The sequence below is a fragment of the Acromyrmex echinatior genome, chromosome 15 (genome assembly GCF_024713525.1).
Source record: "Acromyrmex echinatior isolate Ae372 chromosome 15, ASM2471352v2, whole genome shotgun sequence".
NCBI classification, from domain to species: Eukaryota; Metazoa; Arthropoda; class Insecta; order Hymenoptera; family Formicidae; genus Acromyrmex; species Acromyrmex echinatior.
This window is the reverse complement of record NC_141866.1, coordinates 5,704,058-5,727,735: the sequence shown is the minus strand read 5'-3', so window position 1 is coordinate 5,727,735 and position 23,678 is coordinate 5,704,058. Positions and strand designations below refer to the sequence as shown.

General features: G+C 32.9%; 1 protein-coding gene and 1 long non-coding RNA gene across 5 annotated transcripts in view; one reads left to right on the top strand and one right to left on the bottom strand.

Annotated features, from left to right (window-relative positions):
* The window catches only part of Myb (proto-oncogene like protein Myb), a 41,884-nt gene that overhangs the window by 2,913 nt on the left and 15,293 nt on the right, over window positions 1–23,678 (bottom strand). For 2 of the 4 annotated variants that reach the window (XM_087413720.1, XM_087413719.1), the window contains exons 2-8: window positions 6,256–6,421; window positions 4,897–5,061; window positions 3,348–3,678; window positions 2,893–3,196; window positions 2,414–2,817; window positions 1,919–2,226; window positions 1,368–1,457 (exon numbers count right to left, since the gene is read on the bottom strand). In XM_087413720.1, coding sequence (XP_087269846.1) covers window positions 1,368–1,457; window positions 1,919–2,226; window positions 2,414–2,817; window positions 2,893–3,196; window positions 3,348–3,678; window positions 4,897–5,061; window positions 6,256–6,421 — 1,768 coding nt within the window. Of the gene's footprint in view, window positions 1–70; window positions 288–1,367; window positions 1,458–1,918; window positions 2,227–2,413; window positions 2,818–2,892; window positions 3,197–3,347; window positions 3,679–4,896; window positions 5,062–6,255; window positions 6,422–23,678 lie in introns of those variants that run through there. The other 2 variants (XM_087413721.1, XM_011065309.2) reach the window with 2 other exon arrangements.
* On the top strand, window positions 6,431–18,378 carry LOC147907223 (uncharacterized). Its single transcript, XR_015547530.1, has 2 exons — window positions 6,431–12,101; window positions 15,290–18,378. It is a non-coding gene; the product is annotated as an uncharacterized LOC147907223 (long non-coding RNA).

Genomic DNA, 23,678 nt, shown 5'->3' with positions numbered 1-23,678 from the left:
AAACTCTCTATTACTTTCACTTTTCTACTGAATTTTGTGTTACAAGAAAAACAGAATAGATTTATCTAAATTTTATTTTGAAGAAAGAAAGTAGATCTTAGGATTTCAAGGAAGAAGGGTAAGAAAAATTGTAATACTTTATTCCAATAAGAACAAACGTCAAAAGAAAAAAAAGAGACTAGGCCTTCACATTTTAGATACGCGCCGTGTAACTAGAATTGTTCTATCCAACATAAATATCTTTGGATTGGGAAAAGATTGAGGTACTTTGGTACGCTAGGCCAGGCCTGTATAAGAAAAATGATTTCAGTTAGTGTATGCAATTATTAGTTAGTGTATGCAATTAACATGCGACAACTAAATATATCATCAAAAAAAGAAGAAAACAAGTACAAATAAATAATATAAATATTTACACAAATTATTTTATATATAAATATTAATATTAATAAAAATATTTAAAAATACTTTATGCTTGTGTAGGGCTACATCTAGGAGTTGTTTTAAAGGACGAAGATTTGACATGGAATGGATGTAACTCAATTCAAAATGACAAAATTTATATAGGATCGATTGTATAATATTTCTTGCTAATGCTGCATATTTTGCAAGCAATATTATTAATACATATATTAGTCATTTGCGATTTATTATTAGAATTCATTCTTAGCAAAATTAATAAGACTGAAGCAAACAAAAACGAAACAAGATCGGTCACCTGCCGATATTTATATTTACAAGCTTATAACGAAATAATGAATAATTTAATTCTTCGAGTAAAAGTTGTAAGTGACCATAATTTTTGTAAGACCAACAACTGCATATATCATAAAGGTATGTGTATAAATAAATTTTAATGCTTTTCTATCCATTTATATTGGTCACGATGAGTAACATAAACGTTTTCTCTCATTTTATGATGTATAAATTAATTTTTATAGTTTTAAAATAATAAAATTAATATTAATAATTAAATAAATATAAATAATTAACGGCCAAGGTCTCGTGGCATTAGTGCAAGTTTCAATAAATAGATCGAATATTAGTTTATTATGTATAGTATTATACCTAAAATTAACAAGAATGATAATCTTTGGATTGGGCAATATTAAGCGACAAAAGGAATAAGCAGTAGAAGAAAAAATACAGATTTATATTTTCTGCGCTAACTGGATTTTGTCTTCAAATAATGAATAAGAAGCGTTAAATAAATGAGATGAAGATACAGATAAAAATTTAAGTACAGACATATAGCATTAAAAGAAAAGTTAGAAGGCCGGCTAGCGTGTCTAAGGACGATTGGTACGAGAAAAATACCAGGATAAGGCGGGTTGATTATGAATTTGAGTTTGAGTACGTTGTTCTACCTTTGTGGGACTCGTTCCTGCCGTCAAAAAGCTATCTTCTAGTGCCATAGATGCAGGCGAGAACAATGTAGAAGCTTCCAAACTTTTACTCTATGATATAAAAAATAAATATACATTATCATCCACCTGTTTCAAATTTCTCGAGACTTTTAAGTGTATTCAAGAAACACAACAATTATAATATCATTAACTTGCCTATTACAGATAAAGTTGTGATTAAGGTATATTTCTGGATTTATTTAATTAAAAGCATTTCGTAAAAGCTAATCTCTTGTAACATTTGTGTTAATGCAATGATAATGCGTAATTTCGTGATTGACTGATAATCGCAGGTTCGAATCCAACCATCAAAATTGTCAATATTATATTCCAATGGCAATGAGGAAATCTGACGCTAAATATTAGCATCAATATTTTAACGTTATAGATTCTCTTGCAGGAATAAATTTATAATATATTATTAATAATTTTGAAAAACAAGCTATGCATCAATGAACACAAAATTACAAGTGATTTATCTCAAGTAATTATCCGAGTAATAAGTAACATACTGGTGTTTCCACAAGGAAACTAATTTCGGAGTTGTCCTGAGATGCCCAAGCCTGAGAAAGGGCCTTCCTCGCGCGTTTTCCTCCTGGTGCACTGTTTTCTTTACCGCGCCTTCGTATCATACTGCTGTAGCCCGAGTCTTGGTCCTGAATCGTACTCGTTCCAGCCTCGTTCTCGGTCTCTTGCTTTATTATCTCGGTCAATGCATCTAACCGACTAGGAGTCGCGGGCAATTGTACTGCTCCAGTTCGTCGTTCGAGCTCAGCTAAAGCGTTTTTAAATGGGGTTGGTGTTCTTGGTGTATTACCATCTGAAAAAAATTACAGTAGAAAGTGATCCTAAAAAAAAATCTTGTATTTATAAAATAAAAATATTGTGCTTATAAGTGTTATCTGAGTAGAAATTTCGTGGGCTGTAAAAGATTATGAATTCACCAATAATTCATGATTCATTTGAAACTCGTAGTAACATACAAAAAAATGCCATTGAAAATTTACCGTTTTGACTTCTTCGGAAACCAGTAGGCTGCGGAGTCGTGAGCGGGCCAGGACTGCTTCCTTTGGGCGTACTTGCGCGCGGCCACGTTTCCGATGGACTCAGACTGTTCAGGAATTGCGAAGGACTGAATGGAAGTTGCTTAATAGGAGTCGAAGGGGTGATGTTTCCTGTTTGCACCTGTTGGCTCGTTACGATGTAATTCGACTGATTCCCGCTGTCGGAGACGTCTATCCTCTGTAACAAACTATGCGCGTTTCTACGTCTACGTAATATAGGCGGAGGGCTACTCTTCTTGTCCACGTGCTGCTCGGATATATCCTCTAAGTCGGGCATCGGCATCAATTTTATCTCCGAGCTCTTCGAACCAGATGTTTCGTTTTGTATTTGTTGCAAGTTGAAATATCTACGCAGAAAAAAGAAGAAAATCGAATGCTGCCCAGAGATATATATGATGTCATTCGTTTCAAAGACGATATACTTAGATAATGACGAAACTGTCTCGGCTTTCGCTCGTGAAGATCCTCTCTTCAACGGAGACGCGCATTTTTCATTGCTGTGTGTATGCCTATTTAGTTCCAAAGCATTTTGGTATTCCGCCGTAGCATGCTGTTCCCAACTTTTGATCCAACCCAGATGCTCGAGGTCGAGACTCTGCGAGGAGTTACCCGCTGTTACTGTCGAACTACTAGCCGAGGCAGTTTTCATCCGATTCTGATCATCTTCCAGAAGAAGCGTATCCTTTACAGTAGTAGCACCCTGTGCATTTTTTCTCTTGCCTCTGCCTAAATAACAGTAAGTTGCGTTCATTTCTCGCCATGTTCTATCAAATCCAGTAGGCATTATGAACACAATTATTACATACAGTTCAATGACAAAGAACATATTTTATATTTATCACAATAAAATTTATATCGTTATTGCATCAAAATTTACCATCATAAACAATACCTTTGGTCGCAATTCTTCCTTCTTCACCTTCATATTTTCTTCTCATCGTACTATTCCAATGATTCTTAATCGCATTGTCAGTCCTACCCGGTAAGAGCTTAGCGATTTTTGCCCACTGATTGCCGACTCTACGATGGGCATCAACGATTATTTTGTCTTCAGCCTCCGTCCATGCAGTTTTCTTTATCTCCGGATTCAAGTGATTGTGCCATCGTTCTCGGCACTGTTTGCCAATCCGACCTTTAAGATGTCGCGCTATCACCGTCCACTTTTTTGGACCATACTTCCGTACAAGTTCTACTACTTTTTCATCTTCCTGTAAAACAGAAGAGTTTATAAAATATAACAAAGAAATATATAACAATTATATCTTAAGAAAATATTTTACAATAAGAAATTTATACGGATTATCTATCTTATATTTAATAGCTTCTTTTAATATATAAATGCAACAAATCTCTTCAATGCTAATAAAATATTATTCGATAATGATTCGATAATGAAATAATCAAACAATTTAGTCAGCTTTTCAATGATCAAAAAATAGTTTCAAGGAAAATGTTATCCCCTAAACATATATATCTGAATATAATATTATGAATAATCTGGTTTGTTATGGGACACTGCAAATATAAGGGGATATCTTAAGCAGGTCTCAACTAAGGGATACCAGTGGGAAACGCCATAATCGCACGTACGCGCACTCGATTCCCGGAGCCGCGTTACTTGCCCTTGGCTGTTGCCAAGTGCATTGGCACGGCGACGCAGCATCACTGTGGTCAGAGCTTTTTCTTATTGCATACCCCACCGAGGCGAGTGGCAGACACAAGTGCTGGGATCCTTGTGTCTGTATGCGATTCGCCTCGTGTAGGTGGTATGTGCAGTGCTGTACAATGATACTATACTACCCAGCGTATGAAACACTCGATACAATGTAATGTCGCTTCGCATTATCAACCGCAATACTTATAAAAGAACTCCAAAGAGTGATAAATTGTGATTTTAATAAAATTTTATGCACTTAATTTATATAAATAGATAAATTTAGAAAATATCAATACCAAATAAATAGTTTTAAAGAATAAAATAAATTATATGTAAAACAATTTTCAGCTTTTTTCGTTATATCTCAAAATTCGAGATATTAAAAAATTGTCTAATACAAAAGTTTTATAATTAAATTACCTTTATTTATCTAGGTCTATAATATTTTTAAAAAATAATATTTGAAAATACAAATTTTGGAAAAAATTATTTTTTTTTTTAAATAGTATTGACGTAAATAAATAGAGATTATTAATCATCTTAACAACACGAGAAATATTGAAACGTGAGAAACATCCTCGGAAAACTTATATTTTTCTTCAAAACATAATGATTTTTAAGTTGTAGGTACGTACAAGAGAATCCAAACTGAGTGTAATTGGATATACGCATACATTTCATATATTCATTATAAAATCATTGAAGACCGATTGAATTTGGGAAAGATTTTCAGGATGATGAAGACGGGACGTTAGCAAGAACTGCCCACCTCCTTCGTCCATGGACCCTTCACCAGTTCCGGGTTCACGACCTTCGCCCATCTCTGTTGACATTGTACATCGCTCCTATCTGGAAACTGGCCGGCTATAATGTCCCATCGCAAACCAGTCCCCTGTTGTTCCGCGTTGCTTACTAGCTGTTTCAATAAAGCGTCCTGCAAAAGGAAAAGCGACGTATAAGCGACGTGTAGGAAAGCGAAAATATTTTGTTCCACCTTGCCCACAGCGTTTTATTTGCGCGCTTTGAATATACGAAACGGAGGAAGGACGGACGCATAAGAGATCGATCGATTCTCGTAGGCTTTCCCACGTGAAGCCGCGTAAGTGCACCCTATGTTCTATGGGGTAACCGAAGCATCTGCCTCCCGATACGACGGCGCAACTCGCTGCAGAAAATACGAGGGGTAGACATTTTTTTTCGGGGGGATCCGCATGTTCATTGTTTTCCCCCCATCCTTTTTCCCCTTAACTTGCTACATGGAAGCGATATAGTGTAACAATATATGGTTGAGTATAAAAACGTACAACCAATATAAATTTAAAAGATCAGCCAAGAGCTTTTTCGGTCAAATAAAAAACTTACAAAATATTAATTTTATTACGATTAATCTATTAAATATTAAACATTACATTTTTTTTCTCAATAAACTGATTAATTCTCGATAGAGTGACTCGATATAAATTGAAATAAAAAATATTTCTACGATAAATAACATTAGGACATTAAATAGCTTGATAGAATTGTCTTATTCTTGAGGCTTTCACGGGTGCTTTCTATATAAAGATTATGGGAGAAAACCCGCGCATAATCTTTATATAGAATAATTATCTGTCAAGCAAAAGATCATGTCTAGTTTCAATTCGTTGATCTTCTCATATATGAGAAATTCCGTAAAAATTTTCGAAAAAGATCATTCCATTATGACAGAAGCAAGAAGTGAATATTGAGCATCATAATGAGAACAGTTATATAATGAGAATAGTTATCTCCGAAGAAAATAGCGCATGTTCAAATTGCTAATATCTTGTTTGAATATAAGGCTGGCATTATTCAATCATCATGATTTTATTTTCCCAATTTTATTTTGTTTTTGGTTTCATCGGAGATAACTGTTTTCATTATATAATTGTTCTCATTATGTTCAATATTCACACTTCCGAGTTCAATAAAATACAATCTCTTCCATATAATCTCTTCATGTACCTTAGTGCAACCATACTTGAAAAGTGTGTTACCTGAGCATTAACATCAACTGTGTCCTTTGAGACACAGAAAAAAAAGAAAACTGTTGGCTAAAACTAATTGAATTGATACTAAATAATTGAAAAAACATATGTGATAAATTTACTTCATCTTTGGTCCATCGTCCTTTATTTATGTGTTTTCCCTGCCCGTAATTTGTAACACTGGGAAGTTGATTTTGCGCTTGACTTTGTACTTGACTGCCTTGACTAACTGTACTGTACTCGTTGTCGGACTCTCCACCACTGCTAGAATCGTAACCAGATCGAGACCTGAAAATGGTAAACAATAACCATGTAAATAATGATAGCAATGAAATAATTCATGCTGAAACAAATATCGTAGTAGTTAGTTAATAAATAATAAATCTTTGAATATAGTGAGCTAAAAAAGTCTCTAAACATGACTACAAGATTTGATTCACCCTCGTGAATCCCCAAATAACACGGCACTACAATTCATTACAATGGCACGTGTTGTCGGCAAAATTGACAAAGAAGATAAAAAATACTCGATATTCTTAATAACAATAAGAAGTAAGAATTAGATTGTGTCAATATCATTTTTTTTTCCTAAATACTGATAATATAGCCTTGTAAGAAAATGAGTGTCTTCCTTCCTGCAACGTCGTTTATAATCACTCTCACGAATCAAAACTACGACAATACAAAAGCCAAATACGGAAGTTTTAACGAACACGTATATCTTCTATCTATCCGGGAAATAACGGCTGAGACGGGAAATCACGGATGGGTGAATATCCTTCCTGCACCCAACTCTTCTTCTTTTTTGTCGCGCAACTTTTATCGTCGCCGTCCTCTCCTAATTTCGCCACCACCACTACTCGGGAAGCAATTCTGACCGCGAAAACGCCGGTTTTTTTGTGGTCACGAGCGACTTGATCTTCCCTCGCTTTGTGACTTCCTGTCACGTTTTGTACATAGTAATTGGAGCGCTTCCTTATTAAGCTTTTGCATCCTTTGCATACTCCCATCCCCGATCAGAAAGTCATTCTTTACAGTTTAGTGTGACGACGCAATTGTTAGGAAAGAATAAATTAAGTGATTTAGCAAATATATTAGCTTGCTGTGTGAATTTAACATTTATAACAAAAGATATATATTTGATGGCTTAATAAAGAAATGTGTGGATGTCTAAACGATTATTAGTATACTAATTCAGTTCTTCTTTGCTATAATGAAAATTGTTAATGTAACAAGTTTATTACAGTAACAAAACTATGTACCATCATAGCTATGTTTTGTTAAAAATTTTAATCTATATATTTTACATATTGGATTAATCTTCCTATAGAAAGTCATCTTTGCTGTATTAACAAAGTTTGCTGCTACTATAACTATGATAACTTATAATCTATCTACGCTAATTTTATTCAGCTGTATAACTTTGATATTTCATAGAAAATTGGTTGTTCATATATTATGACTGTAGATTTGCTGAATCGTTCGAACAATGAAATCGTTCTTAGTTATTTTAACAAATCTTTTTTCCTTACGTGCATTATTTATTTCACTTTATTAGAAAATTACCAAAAACTGCTGTCCTTCATTTCAAAACAGCGATATAATTTTTTTATTATTTTACGTCTCAATCATCAAAATTTTTAGAAAAATCAAATACTATAGAATGTCAACTCTCTTCTTCGGAAAAGTCAGAATCTGATTTCTAGATTATAATCATTAATAATTAAATCCTGAAAATCTAATTTTTATGAATTCTTGACATGTTTTCGTAGAGGTAGGTCTATGCACTGTCCCGCTGAATAACAATGCATCCGAGAACAGAAAGCAATGTCGTATGCTCCTCTCAGTACATGCCGTGCAATCTGCTCACCCTCACTTTTTCCCCTTTCCCTCGCCCCTAACAGCTGCATATGCCAGGGAGAATCCGGGGTGAGCAACTGAGAATATAGTTAGCTTATGCAACGATAGCAACGGAGCACCCGCGGACGTATGCGTGTGCCATAAACATATGTATGTTGCAGATGGCCTGGGGTTCCTATCGTCGCTTCATACATGCTGAGAGCCATCGATCGAAACATCCTCGTCTCTAATGAACCCCTATCTTCAATCAAGTCTACTATAAATATCATAGGAGGAAAGAAAAATGTCATATATTGACCAAAAAAAACAATGCTATACTTATAAGCATACTTGCTTAGAAAATAATTGTGAGTAGAAAATAATTTTGTTTACATAGAATTAATACCTTTGCAATTATTAATGAAAGAGTGATGCACGTGATAAATTTATTGCGTACGAAATACGATGCGCGGTTCTAACGCGATTCATTTCAAGCTGCATGGTTGCTACGCATTCAGACGATACGAAAGATGACGTTACGTCATCGTGAACGGTCCAACACTATGGAATGCAAACAAGCTAAAACGACACCACTCCCATTTAATTACGCTCGAAGAAAGAACCTCTCTCATAACGTTGCCCACTATGATAAACGCAGGCCTCCATGTAATATTAATCGCGTTGAATAACACAGTGAGAAAAATTGCTGGTTGAAAATAAACGAACCAGAAAATTCTGATCATATCTCAATCAGAATTCTGATTGTATATCTCAATTGCAATAGATTCAACCAGCAAATTTTGATTTGTCCATTTTCAACCAGAATTTTAATTAATGCAATTCAGACTCTTTTTCCAGAGTAAAAGCTTCGTTTTATCGAACATACTGATGACAAAGCTATAGTCGTCATGCCAGTAGATTGAGAGTACAAGAGCGGCAAAGCATGAAACGATAAATTAAGATGTTAATCGCACACCTCGACTAATAATTACAGTTGATTTTTATCTGATAAGTATCGATAGCATCATACCATGCAACTTTATTAATCTACAGAAAATATCATCCCTCCGCAGATGTACTTTTGTTTACATCAATACCAAACACCTCTCTTCTCGGAAATACTTGAGAATTCGTGTAAAACGATCCTCGACCGATCGCAAAAAAATAAAAGTTATATTTTCTCTTTATATGCTTATAATAATTGTATTCCAAAATTAATTGCCAATACTTAAAATATATAGTGCATGTGGTGTAAATTACAGATTTTCAGTGACTTCTGAACACAGTCAATATCTTCGATATAAGTAAACTCTATAAAGGGTATTAATTTTTGTCAATGAGAGCGATGGAGCCAAGGAGATCAAATTAGCACAAGAATTCCCAGTAAGTTACGTAAAGGTTTGTGACTTCGCAGAACTTATAACTGCCGCATCTTCCTTGAATTTAAATTCTTCAGGCACGTGGCATATCTAAAAAAAACTTCTTTCACATTCCTCACCATTCGCGAAAAAAAAAACACCGGCTTAATCGTGATTTGATACAATAAAACGTCCTCTACCTGGACAGAGATAGTGAACAGATGGAATATTCCCACTTAATCAGATTCAGTTGGCAAATAAAAAAAAGGTGAAAAAAATAGACACATATCTACATGTATATCTGCATATATGAAAAATAAAACTTTACATAAATTTTAATTGAATATATTAAATTTCTAAATGTAATAAGTAATAATAGATCTTTAAATGAAAAGACACATTCAAATCTAAAATTTTATAGGTACAGCGCCACGTACAATTAAATTTTATGTGACTCAAATATAATATAAAAGCTTTATATTACGTACTATGTTGTTCATTGCGACGTTGAAAAATCATTGAAGCAATAAAAGCAGTTAGAAATTATAGAAATTAAACATTTACTCCTAAAGGCCTAAGAAATAATCCTATATTATTCTTGAAATGAAAAAGTTAAACATAATAAAGGGATCTTCATCGTTCAAATTACTTCAACAAATTGTCAACTAAAATATTCAGGTAAATTTATTCGGTAGCTTTTACTTGAGAGACGAAACAAAAGCAGGTGCCGCCAACAGCTGCTTACTTATCTAGGAAAATGAACGAGCGTGTCTTTTGTCACCGTGCAAAAATTTCTTTAAGAACTTTTACATATATCTTCAATATAGATAAAATATACGTAACATATAAGTAACATATGCATATCACGATTTATACAATAGAAAAAAAGTTGACCTTCAATACAAAACAGTTAATAAATGGGCGTAAATTCATAAATTCGGCTATTCCACATATTCAATTTACAAAGCTTATTATTTATTCGTTCGTCAATAATAAATTTGCAGACGATATAATTTATATAATCAAATGGACAGAGTTTTTCATAATTCACATTTTTGACATCTTAAATGCGTAGTGTGATACGGTCGTAAGATAACGATGGGGCACGGATGGACGTCGCTAAATTTCAGAGACAATAAAACGATACCACGGGACCGGGTGATCTGACTTCTCGTGAGAACGGGAAAGAAAGCCCTGATGCCATGCGTGCCGAAGTATGGACATCTGCCAAAGTTCCGAACTTTCCCCTCTTTTTTTTCACGAGCACTTCTTCCGTTCACGTTCAGCGCTCACGCGTTCATTTCGCCTTTATGACACACACCGGGCGCGCCCTTAGCTCCTCTTCCTTCCTTCCTTCCTTCCTTATTTCCTCGCTTCCGTCTGTCACGCGTCACGCAACAATAAGGTCATCGTGCAAGACGGCCCTTTGAACGTATGAGAAGCCCGCCGGCGGAGATCGACGATTACGACTTGACAAAACAAACTTCGCACTTGAGGTTGTATAACAACTAATTCTATCTGAACTAATTAACTAATGTCTGACGTCACAATTAATTAATTCGATGGGTTTATGAGTTAATTCTTTCTATTGAAAGTATGCTTTTCAACATTATATTTATGGCTGCGTTCAACAGAAAAAACTAATCAGTTAGCGCTTAATGATTCTTCAATATAATTGGTTCCTATACTTAAATCCAGTGAAGAAAAGTAAAGGCAAGAATCAATCACATTAAAGAATCAGTGCTAACTGATTAGTTTTCTCTGTTGAACGTAGCTAGTAGTTACGTTTCAGATAACAATCGCAAAATCTTTAATTAAGTTAAATAAATATATAATAAAAAAAATAAATACAGAGTGTCCTGTAAAGACTGTAATAACTTAAGAGTAGAAACATACCTACGAACATCTTGAAATAAAAATTCTAATAGCAAAATGTATAATAGTTTTTGAATATAAGCATTTAAAGTTAGTTAATCATATTGTCAAAAATTTTCAAGTGTTGGTACTAAAACTCTAGATATTCCAAAGTAGTATAAAGATCCTCCATTTTGAACTTACTAATCTACCAATAATACTAAGCACTTATTGGACTACAGACTAAATCGAAATAGACAATAGGAAAGTTGTCGGCATTTCCGTTTAGATAAAAGGTTTGCGCTACTTTAATATGTCTAGAGCTTTAGTGCTAAAAGCAAAAGCTATAATTGTCTCTTGTTAATATCGATACAAAGATTATTTTTATGTGAAGATAAAATTATTGGATATTTTCAATTATTGAAAAATTAATATAATCCCGACAATTTGATATTAGAATTTTAGTCTCAAAATGATCTCAGGAATCTTCCCTTAAGTTGTTATGATCTTTGCGGGACACCTCTTGTAGGTATATAAAATATATATAAAATATAATAAAAACATTTTTTTAAATAGAAAATTCTGTTATTTTCTCTGACTTCACTTTTCATCTTTCAGAAAAAGGATTTTACCGTTTCCTTCGCATAAGTCAACTTTTGAGAAGACTCTTTATCGCACGAAATATAAGATATCGGCATTTATACGGCTTATCGAGCATACTGTGCGGGACTCCCCGACACTTATAACAGGACAGAATATTAGGTCAACGCAAATACAGATCCTACCGCCGTGGCCGCGTTGGTCGCGTGCGACACCCGCAACACAATTGATCCTTTCGTCAATTTGCTAGTACCCGGAACCAGGTGTATGGATCCAGGGAGCGTTCGTTCATAGCTATGGCGTCAGCTGCTGCCCCGGTGAGTCCCACCCTCTTGCCCCGGTCTCGTTTGCAATCGTCCAAGATACCGGCGCTTATGATGACGCGTGTCCCCCCCGCGACGGTGTCATAGGACTCGCCTTCGATGACACCAGTTGTCATACGAACCGATTGCCCGCCGTTCGCAGTAAACGCTTTTAGAATTTGTGTCATACATGAGTGACATATCCTGAATACTCTTGTACAACTGGGGCCGTCTTTATTAATTACCGATGATTAGCGCAATGCATAATAATAAAATAAAATATTTCAAAATAATATTTATTATCGTGTTTAAAGCTCATATATCAATATATTATATTATATAAATTTATAATAATTTAAGAGATTTCTGAAAAATATTGACTTCTAAATATTAAAAATAGTATTAAAGTAAAATTACTTATTTTTAAAAAGATGATATATTCCTAAATTAAATTATGTGTAACACATAATTTAATTTGAGATATAATTTTTTTTATTATTATATACTAACATATATTATTTTTATATTTATAATTTAAATTGTATTTACGAGAATAAATCAATTAATAAGAGAAATAATCTTATTTTCGGTCAAAGCGAATCTTAGTGCTTAAATATTTCAATTTATATAAATGTAGAATTTATTTCCAATTCTGCAAACCACCATGAAATCTTTTTCAATCTTGAAAGGCAATTATGAACAGAACTAAAATAGATAGTAATATTACATATTAAATTGATAAGCAATTTAATAATACTGTGTGTTAATAATTCTAATAAGTATCTCAGAAGGATATTAATAATCTGATGTTAATATAAACATCTTCAAAAATATTATAAATAATTCATTGCGGAAAATATTATCCCGGCTAAGGTATTATAATATTTTTCGCAATAAATTATTTACAATTTTTATGATGCTTATATTAGCATCGAATTAGTAATATCTTTTTAAGATCAACCCTATTAGCATTCAACTTGTTAGCATCAACCCTTACGATACTAGTCTTAGTATTTCATGTCTGACTGATTCTTGTTCGTGCAAGTTTCACGCAAATCACCATTTTTTATCCCCTCCTAAAAAAAAGTTTGTGATGAGGGAGACGTGTGCGCAGCACAACCATCAATCTTCCTGTGAACTGTATATAATTAAATTCTGCGACAAATATCATTGACCCAGATTGTACTGAACATGTCCTTTTTATATAAAGTAAAAATTGTGTAAAAAAAAATCATTGTGAATATTTTCATTCTAAATTAAATAATCTAAATATTCGTTTTTATAAAAAAATTTTTTTGTTTAAAATCACTTATTTTAATTATCGAATTTACATATATATACTTAAATTATAAAATGTATATACTTAAATATAAAAAATTTGTAAAAAAATCATTGTAAGTATTTTATTTTCACTCAAAATCAAATGTTTTTATTTAAAGAATTTTTTTCTAAAAAAAAATTATTTTAATCGTCGCATTTATATCCCGTAGAGCAAAAATGTCCAAATTATATTACAAAGCCTAAAGATATCATAACATCTGCAGGATATCCGTATGATATATTCTATTGTGTATATTTAGATTATATGTGATTTTTTCAATTTTACATTTCATAAAATTTTTGTGAATAAAATATATACATATACATATTTGTTTCTTCACCAAAATAAAAAAAAAGTATTTCAATTCAATTTTTTTCTATTTATCTCTTATTTTAAATCACTCATTTTTATGTGCTCAAATTATTCAACTTTTTGAAGAATTTGGAGTCCTCGTATTTTTTTCAAAACTTCATACTTAAATTAAAAAACCCTACAATTCATTTTTTATATTCGTTTATTATAAAAAGTTATAATTTTTTAAATCAAATGATACTATCTAACTTAATACTTCGGTTATAAACTATATTTATAAATTACGGTTACAAATTATATATTATATTATATTTTATTATTTTCCAAAATGAAGTTTATATATTTGTTTTAGAAAGTTAAAAGTATGTTCGTGAAATTTTAGAGATTTTTTGAATATTTTAAATAAATGGAAAAACAGATGAGATTCGAGACGCTCAAGTTTGTATCGGAAGCACGTTTTGAGACTAATATCATAAGAGTTCAAATTGTTTATCAATTTAATATTGATATTATAATAATATTGACACAATTTATTGACTGTACTATCTTAGTTCTATTCATGGCTGCGTTTCAAGATTAATTATAAGAAAGATTTCGATGCGCGATTTACAAAATTGGATATGTATATAAATGCATATACTGAAATATTTAGTATTAAGATTTGTTTTGACCAAAAATAGGATTTCTCTTTATTGACTTACTTTCATATTTAATCGATAATATAAAAAAAATATTTATTGATATCATTTATGTTTATTTAGACAATTAATAAGCAGTTTTTGTGTGTAATATTCCTATTTCATTAAAAAAAGAAGACAATATAAAAAAACCTGTCGAAAATAATTATTTAAGAAAGCAAAAATCTAGAAAAAAAACCTAAGAAACTTAAATTATCGTCAGCGCGGAATATTAAGTATCGTTAAATAATATATTATCGGATGAGAAGAAAAAAGGACATACTAATCATCTATTTAACAAAAAAAATAAATAAATCATTATTAATATTACAAACATTATTAAATTATTTCCAAAATATATAATCGATTGCGTGATACCAAAATCTTTCGAGTTCATCATAAAAATTCCGTAACCAAGGAATCAAACTTATTTTCTAGCTCAATAATCCCTTTCGCTGCCACGAAACAGACGAGACTGGCGACTCTCACGGTTGATTAAATCGAAGGTTATTGACATCGCGGAACCTGTTAAAGTTAAACAAATAAATATACATATTCCTTTTCATTAAAAAAATAATCAAGCTATTAATAATTTCGTTATATGATATGCAAAAGATGAAGTCAAAGTCGACAGATTGGCATTAGTAATCGAAATGCGAAACGAGATATTCTTCTTCATTTCAATAAACATTGCTTCAACATTTCAATCTGAATTATTAGCTCAAAGGTGATTAAAGCCTGTATGTATGTATATTAAAATCCGAAAAAGAAGAAGAAGATCTAATAAATTTCTCGTCACGCATCCAGACTCGAAATTGCCAAAGAAACTAGTACCCAAAACTAGATAAGTTTTGCGCGTAGCATATTTTAATGAAGCCGGTATATTCTTGAAGGATCATCATTCGGCGCAGAAGTCTACGGGACCCACAGGGCCCACAGGACAAGAGATACAAGCCCCCAAGATGAATTCGTGCGCCGCGCCGCGCCGGTTCAGACATGCACGAGTAGGACCGGGTAAACGGATAGGTAAGCATACGTAGATATCTATACACGTGCACTTTATATTACACGCGACCGTGCGGGCTAGCCAGCCAGGCAGCCAGCCAGCCATCCAGCCATCCAGCCATCCAGCCAGCCAACCAGCCAGCCAACGACATCAGGGTGGAAGTCTTTACCGAAAGACATCTGGCTACCACCTGCCTCGATGCCCTCGCACTCGCTCCATCAAACTTCCCCATAATAGAACGCTCCCTGAGCATACGCACCCGCTCTCATATGACGCGTGCACATGTGAGAAGGTACATACGTGTACGCATCGCAACCGTGTGACTCATATCGACGCAGGTATGAGCATGTACGCGTACGCGCCAGCATAATCGAGTGATCGCGCTCCTCTCAGTTCTCGTTCCCGTGGGGTTGTATAAAAATACAGGTTTACGGTATACGGTAAGGGTCTCCGCGTTAATGTCGTATTGAAAATTAAATATTCATCCGCGTCTGTAATCTTCCGTCTGATATAAATGATGAAGGTACTTATTTTCACGTCGAAACTGTATTGTCATCGTGACTAATATATGTGCACTAACAAAAAAAACTGGACAATCATTATCCAGGTATTTATTTCCATAATTTTTGTAAAGACAATATAATTAGATTATTTTTAAACATAATTATTTTCTGTCGAAATGAGCAAATGATATAACTTCAATAATGATTCATGTTAAATTATTAATTAATTCTCTCTAATTTTTTTTTTTGTAATTTTGTCTAATGTTTTTCTTTTGTAATGAACTTTGGACTAAAAGAACATTATATATTCTCATAAAATTAAATTATATCCTCAAATTGTTAATTCAATTAATTGAATTTAAATTAATTTTCTCTCTCTCTCTCTCCTTTATCTGTTTTACATTCTATAAATATATATAACAATATACATTAACCGGTCATTCACTGGTGCATTTACTATCTCTCATTACCATACGCAACATATATGTATATATATATATATATATATATGTGTGTGTGTGTGTGTGTGTGTGTGTATGTGTGTGTGTGTGTAAAATCTGTATGCGTGAGCACGTCTACGAGACGAATTCCATCACCCCTCCGTGACGTAAAAAAAAGGCGGGAAGACCCTCGGCAACGTGCTCGCGCGTTTCATCCCTCTCGTTCGTCGAGGTGCGCCTTGTCGCCATACACCACGCCTTTTACCCCCGTGCCCATTGCGATTGTACATCGGACGAGCCACCCGGTGCTCGTTCCCATGACAAGTGCGATGGGTATTTTCACTCGTGAATCTTTAATTCCACCGTGGGAATCGAGTCTACATAAACTAAAGATCCGCGCATGCTATACCAATGTGTTTGTATGTGTGTGCTTGTGATCCGATTAGATTACATCTTCCGCAGTCGAGACACAACGCGGTCCTTTGTATCATTATGTGGAAATCGCTGAGGGGGAGGAAAATCTCTCGCGGAAATTATTGTGGCTAAAGTTTAAACTTTCGTGCAATAGATTCTTAAACAAAACACAAAATCTAATAAAATATTCAAGTTTGTTTGTACTTAGAATATTAAAAAAATGAGAGACACATTATAAAGCATTATATAAAATAAAATAAAATATAGACAATATTCAGACTAAGCGACATTAACATAAGTGACTCATTAGAGGAATGTTCAAAGCATAGATACAATATTCGATATCTCATCAGAAAGAAAAGAAAGATTCTGCGATTAATTATAAATATAACATAAAAAAAAACAAAAAGGAAGAAATACAAAACAAAATACAAATATCATTTTTATTTTATTTAAAAGGAATCTTAACATTTGATTTCTCCTTATACTTTGTTCTTATTTTTATGAGGTCTTAGTGTTCTAAATATTTATCTCATTTTGAAAAATACGGTAAAACTATTATAATTGCACGCGTATCGAACATGATAATAAAAGCAAAACATCAATCTCTAAAAGTTGATACAGGACTTGCTAAACAAGATCATTTAGGGATGTTTTCAGTTCAAGCAGATGCTGGAAATCAAGTTCACCCTTGTAGTCCGTCGATCAGCATCGTCGGTCGCACCGACCCCGGAGTGCGCTAAATTGATATCGAAACATAATGAAAAAGAAAGAAGAACGGGCTGCGAGAACAGTTGAAGGGCCGCGGGTCCATCCCATCTTAAAAGAAGTCTTCTCAAGGGGCCCGGTCGCGAATCTCGTCGGCAACCCCCTTCGAAATTTGTTATTTGACGTTTTAGGGTGGCTTTTTTCTGGTCGCCCCACACGGCCCGATTCGACGGAATTCTAGAGCAACGACTGGCAGCTGTCCAGACGTCGGCGCGATTCAGTTTTAAATTCGATTGTAGAACTCGAGAAATTTAATCGCATGCCCGAGATCACAACGCGCTCGGGTATTTTCCATTGAAGGCACGTCCCTTTGCACGTTGACTTCAATTCTAATGACTGTGAAGAACTCACAGATCTCACCGACATTCATAAACCCCCGAGAATGGACTAAAGGATAGCTCTCTTCAGTGCGAGACCACACGCGACGCGAGTACAATACGATCTATTTACTTATGTAGAGACCCCAAGGTGCGCAAGTGATGTATAACTAATGAGAATTTTGGTAGCTTTAGAGAATTTTATAATATAAAATTTCAAAAAAAAAATTTCTTGTTATTTTACTATGTTCGATTAATATTGCAAATACATATTAAATGATATCGACTGATAGCGCAAGATGCCATTAAAAATATGCGGATTAATTAAAATTAATTAAGAAATGAAAATTAAACATAATTTTATAAACACATTTCTCAAAAATTACGGACAATCAAATAAAAATGCACAAGATTTCGAAAAAATTTTGATTTCTTGTGTACACTCGTGTGTATGTGTGTACACACACACACACACACACACACACACACACACACACACACACACACACACACACACACACACACACACACACACACACACTTAAATTATAAGCTGAATCTATTACGAACGGTCTTCAGAAAGAGAATATTTTTTATTATTATCATGAGTATTGTAATATCAATGATCAAACACTATCTACACACATCTCTGCCTCATGACTTTAACATAGAGAATCGAAAGATCTTAGAAGATCTTTTCGTTTTCTCCTTGCCATTCTGAGCTGTAGCTATTTATATATTTCTATGTATTTGCGTGAAGCTAACATCCTTTGCTAGTTTCATAGACTTAGTAATCTATGCTAATACGTGACCTTCCATTAGTACTCGACATGTAAACTCAATAACCTCTCCAAGAACTCGACTAAGTGTGAAATCACGGAATTGTGAGTCTGCCTCTATGGCAACCATATTGTTGATAAGTAAACTCTCGCTTCTCACACTACTCTAATTTTTTTAATTTTTTAACCAGCAAGACATCCAACAATCGCACAGAAGGCAGTCAATCAAAGAACACATTGTAAAACAATCATTACGTGCTATTGTTGGTGTCTTGCTGATATATATATATATATATGAAACAAAATATAGAATAAGAAATATTTTAAAGCCTAAATAATCTTTAATTTAATCTATGTACAGGATGTTGCAGATATATACTAGGCAGTACGATGGATTGCGCGGCAAGTTTTGCATGGGCAGGCGCGGTTTAATAGATAATGACGGTGACTTTATACATTATAAAGTTTATACTACAAAGTTTTATTATTTATATTATAAACTTTATGTCATAAAGTCACTGTGTCATTGTCCATTAAACCGCGTCTGCCCATGAAAAGTTTGTCATGCAACCCGTCATACTACCTAGTATGTATCTGCAACACCTCCTGTACATAATTTATATAAAGAGTACTAGTTTTGTATTAAACATCTGGATCTAATAAGAAATCTAAATGATATACAGAGTCAAGCATAAAGCATGGACTGCGTTCAGCAGAAAAAACAGTTTTTTTGTTGCTTCAATATTCATTAATATGATTTAAAAAAAAAAGAAACTTATTGGACTGTACGTGAATACGCAATCAATAAAAGATAAAAACTTTTAACGGTCGAAATTGGATTTTAGGTGCTTAAATAATTCGACACTACATGTGTCATCATGAAAATATATATTTAGATCCAGTAAAAAACTAAATAAGGACAAAAATAATATCAATCATATTAAAGAATTTTACAATAGTTGTAATGAAGTTGCTTTTTCTGCTGAACGCAGCCATTCTTTATATTTTTAAGTTAGATTTATAAATAATAACTTTAGGAAGTGAGAAGAAAAAAAATTGTGAAAAATGGATACTGTAGCATCGCAAAATACTCTGCCATGTAATAAAAAATGATTAATATTTTTGACAATATTCTTTTCAACAAAAGAACGGGATCAAACGTAGGGTCTAGAGAGAAAGAGAGAGAGGGGGGGAGGGGGAGGGAGAGAGAAAAAGGTATAAAATAAACGATGCACAAATTCCCAGCACAGAATTGGCCTGAAACCGGGTTTAAATCTCCTTAGTCAACCTAACCCCCCCACCTCTCCCTTCCCCCGGCTCCCCTTTTGTTTTGTCGAAACAACTAAACCTACGAGGACGACCAGCCGGAAAAAGAAGAAGAGTTTTATCGTTTCTTTTAGTTCCGAACGTTCTATGCGAATGGCGTTTTGAAAAGTTTTGCAATAGCTTTGGATACCATACTGTGAACTATGAAGTTATCCCGACATTCTTGTCTGCTGTCCATCCTTAGTTAAACGCTTGTCAAGCTTTTTCCTCGTTCGCTTCTTACCTACCTAGAGACCGGATGAACGAAATTATCCCAAATATCTTTCGCAAGGTATTACTATGTACTAGATTTCTATTTTGTCCTTATCCCTCTATATCAGACTTGGTATTTCAATAGAAACAATTGCAGTTGTACTAAAATGGTATTTATCTTCAATCTAGCAGAGTAAAAGAACTTTTGGAGATAAAAAATTCATTTACCATCATAATTTCTTTCGAATATTCCTCTATATTTTTAATTCCTTTATTTTTTATTTTTACATATCTATAAAAATATACTCTGTATGCGTGTGCGTGTGTGCGTGCATGCGTGCGTGCGTGCGTGCGTGCGTGCGTGCGTGCGTGCGTGCGTGCGTGCGTGCGTGCGTGCGTGCGTGCGTGCGTGCGTGCGTGCGTGCGTGCGTGCGTGCGTGCGTGCGTGCGTGCGTGCGTGCGTGCGTGCGTGCGTGCGTGCGTGCGTGCGTGCGTGCGTGCGTGCGTGCGTGCGTGCGTGCGTGTGTGTGTGTGCGCGTGTGCATGTTACGAATTGTGCTTATAAAGTAACAAACTAATGAGATCTAAAAAGAAGAGTAAATAAAACCTCCGGACATATGAAAGTAGTGCTAAACAGAAGTTTTTCTTCCTTTTTAGAAAGAAAAAAATCTAATTGACATATGGCAAAGAACGTTGTGAGATATAATTAATGAAAAATTTTCTGTGTTTTTTTTAAATGCAATTTCTTGAAATAAGTATGTAGAATATCAAAAATTTTTTTTTTCTAACGTGATACTAGCCAAATGCAAATGACTCGTACTTATATATTGTTCAAATTTATTTCTACCTAATAAACGATTTATTAAGGCCGTATAATATGAATACACAATAAGTAAGAAATAAAGTTTATATGGGGCATTCCAAGCCAACATTTCAAACCAATTTTTCTTTTCTTTTAATATAGCTCAAAATATAGTCTCTACTTTGTTACTCTAAAAGTTTAAAGCTATAAAATCGTTTTTCAAAAATGTTCCTATGATTTTTTGTTCCTGAGTTATTTGTAGATTAAGTAAAAAGCAAATTCTGACTTTATTGCTCGTAACTCTGTTACAAATCATCGTATTGCAATTAAGAATACAGATTCTTAAAGCTAAACTGCTCTATCAAGTGATGTAATTTCCAATTTTTTTTAAATAGAACATATGGATTGCTAAAAAAGTTTTTTCACCAACTTGTAAAGACTTTTTCCCCGACTCAATATATGTCATATTTGTAGTCTCTTGAATTGCGCGCCGAATTGGCGTTTATTTTTCATCTATCTATTTTTTATCGAAAAGCTCTGAAATTTCTCCACAATAGTTTTCAAACACTCGGCGATTTACATATAAAAGACTTTTTGGAAATCAAGCGAATAAGTTATAATTATTATTATATATCATATTTTATAATATAAGTTGTAAAAGAAAAAGTTTTTAAGATTCTGTGTATATGAATATGTACATATAAAAAAACGAGAAGCTAAGATAGCAAATAATGATCTTTCTCAACTCTTATCACAAAAAATGTAGTAAAGAATAAATTAATTGAATTGACTAAAGAATTTCTGGTCTCAAAAAACATTCGATTACATTTCTTAACATGTTATATCATTGCATATTCATAAGATACTTTTTATACGTGTTATGTAGCAAGAGATATTTGAGAAATGCTAATCATATTCTTATGAATAAAAATTGAAAGAAATTATATCTCTAAAAATGCTTCATTAAAAAGTATTATTCATTTAATAAAATACAACACTTTACATTTTATATATATAAATAAATATATATATATTAGGTGTTGGAATTAATTCGTAGCGTTTTTAATGAAAGAATGTTATTTATTTCACATGAGCATTAAAAAATACATTAATGAAAGTACTTCCCATCTCTTGTAAAACGCTACGAATTAATTCCAACACCTAATATATATATATATATATATATATATATAATTATTGACTACAATTTTAATAATCTTTTTAATAATAAAAAAATTTTTTTAAATTTTAATTATAACTTTAATTTAAAGATATTGTAAAATTATATAAAAGTATATAAATACAAGATTACAATCGTCTTTTATCACTTAATAAAAGCATTAAATTTTTAGTTGCCAATTTAATTTGCGACATTGAACAGTCCAGATTAAAGAATAAAATAAAAATGTATTAGAAAAATAAAAAAACGAGCAAAAACGAAAATTTTGCTCATATTTGACTTTTCAATTATTTTTCGTTACTTTTCAATTCCGATCTAGAAATTACTAAAATAAAAATACTGGTAATAGTATAGAAAGACGAAGATATTTTATATCGCGTGTTTACTTCATTCTTCTATATCAATGACAGTATTTTTATCGCGACGACCTAGTTCATCTTCATGTTTTCCTCTATTAGAATATATTATAAATTCTAATACCAAGTATTTCCTAGTAAATGCTAATAGCAACACTCACGCTAACTTAATAAAAGTACAACGTTAAGATCAGCATCACATAATTTCCTTTGTGATAAAACTGCATCCTTTGATATCATTACGTTACATTTCCGTTGTTGAAATGCTGCGCATATTCTCTCCATCCTTACATTCATACATGATATCGCCGACGAGTTTCCTCTAATGAATACTTGGCCCAAGGGACTTTGATGTCGTAATATCTGTCGTGCTTAATTCTCTTCACAACGATATACACGCGCATGAAAGAATTTCGAAACATCGATATTAAATCTACTGCTTGTATCTCGTGCGTATTTACATAGCGGAAAATCCAGAAAACGATGAAATTTAATGATAATCGCGATTTATATAGAATTATATTTTGTATATAAAAAATAAAAGTAACAGCGTTAAATACAATGAAAATAACAATGAAAATAACAATGTTTGTCGTCTCTAACCACGCAAATTATTTGAAAGACAGAGAGAGAGAGAGAGAGACAGAGAGAGAGAGAGAGAGAGAGAGAGATTAAAGATCATAATTAATACCTTATAATACTTACTTATTTTTATAAGTTGATCTCTTAAAGTTTATATCTTTTTTCTATAGCAAGATAAATTGAATTTATCTCGATATAGAAAAGTAACAAAACAGAGATAAACGAGAAGAAATTACGTATGGAGTAAAGATCTTTAATTTCAAAGAAGTGAATAAGAATTCAATTTAAAAATCTTCGAGATATCTAAATTTTTTAAGTACAAACAACATAGCAGTTTTAAGAAAAAATACGAACCTATATTTTCATTAACTCTTCGGCAATATAAAATTTTCGCCCTTAATTCGCAATCTAGATCTTTAAAAATTTTCAGTGCAAAATTTTATATTATTCAGGACTGTATAAAAATCTGAAAAAATTTCTACATACTTGTAAAAACTTTAACAATGAGTTTTTACTATCATAAAAATTGAATTATATTTTACTTACGTTTTATTTAAATTCATCTACCAAAATTCACAATAAAAAAATCGCCTTTAAAGTCTAACATTGCCGATGGA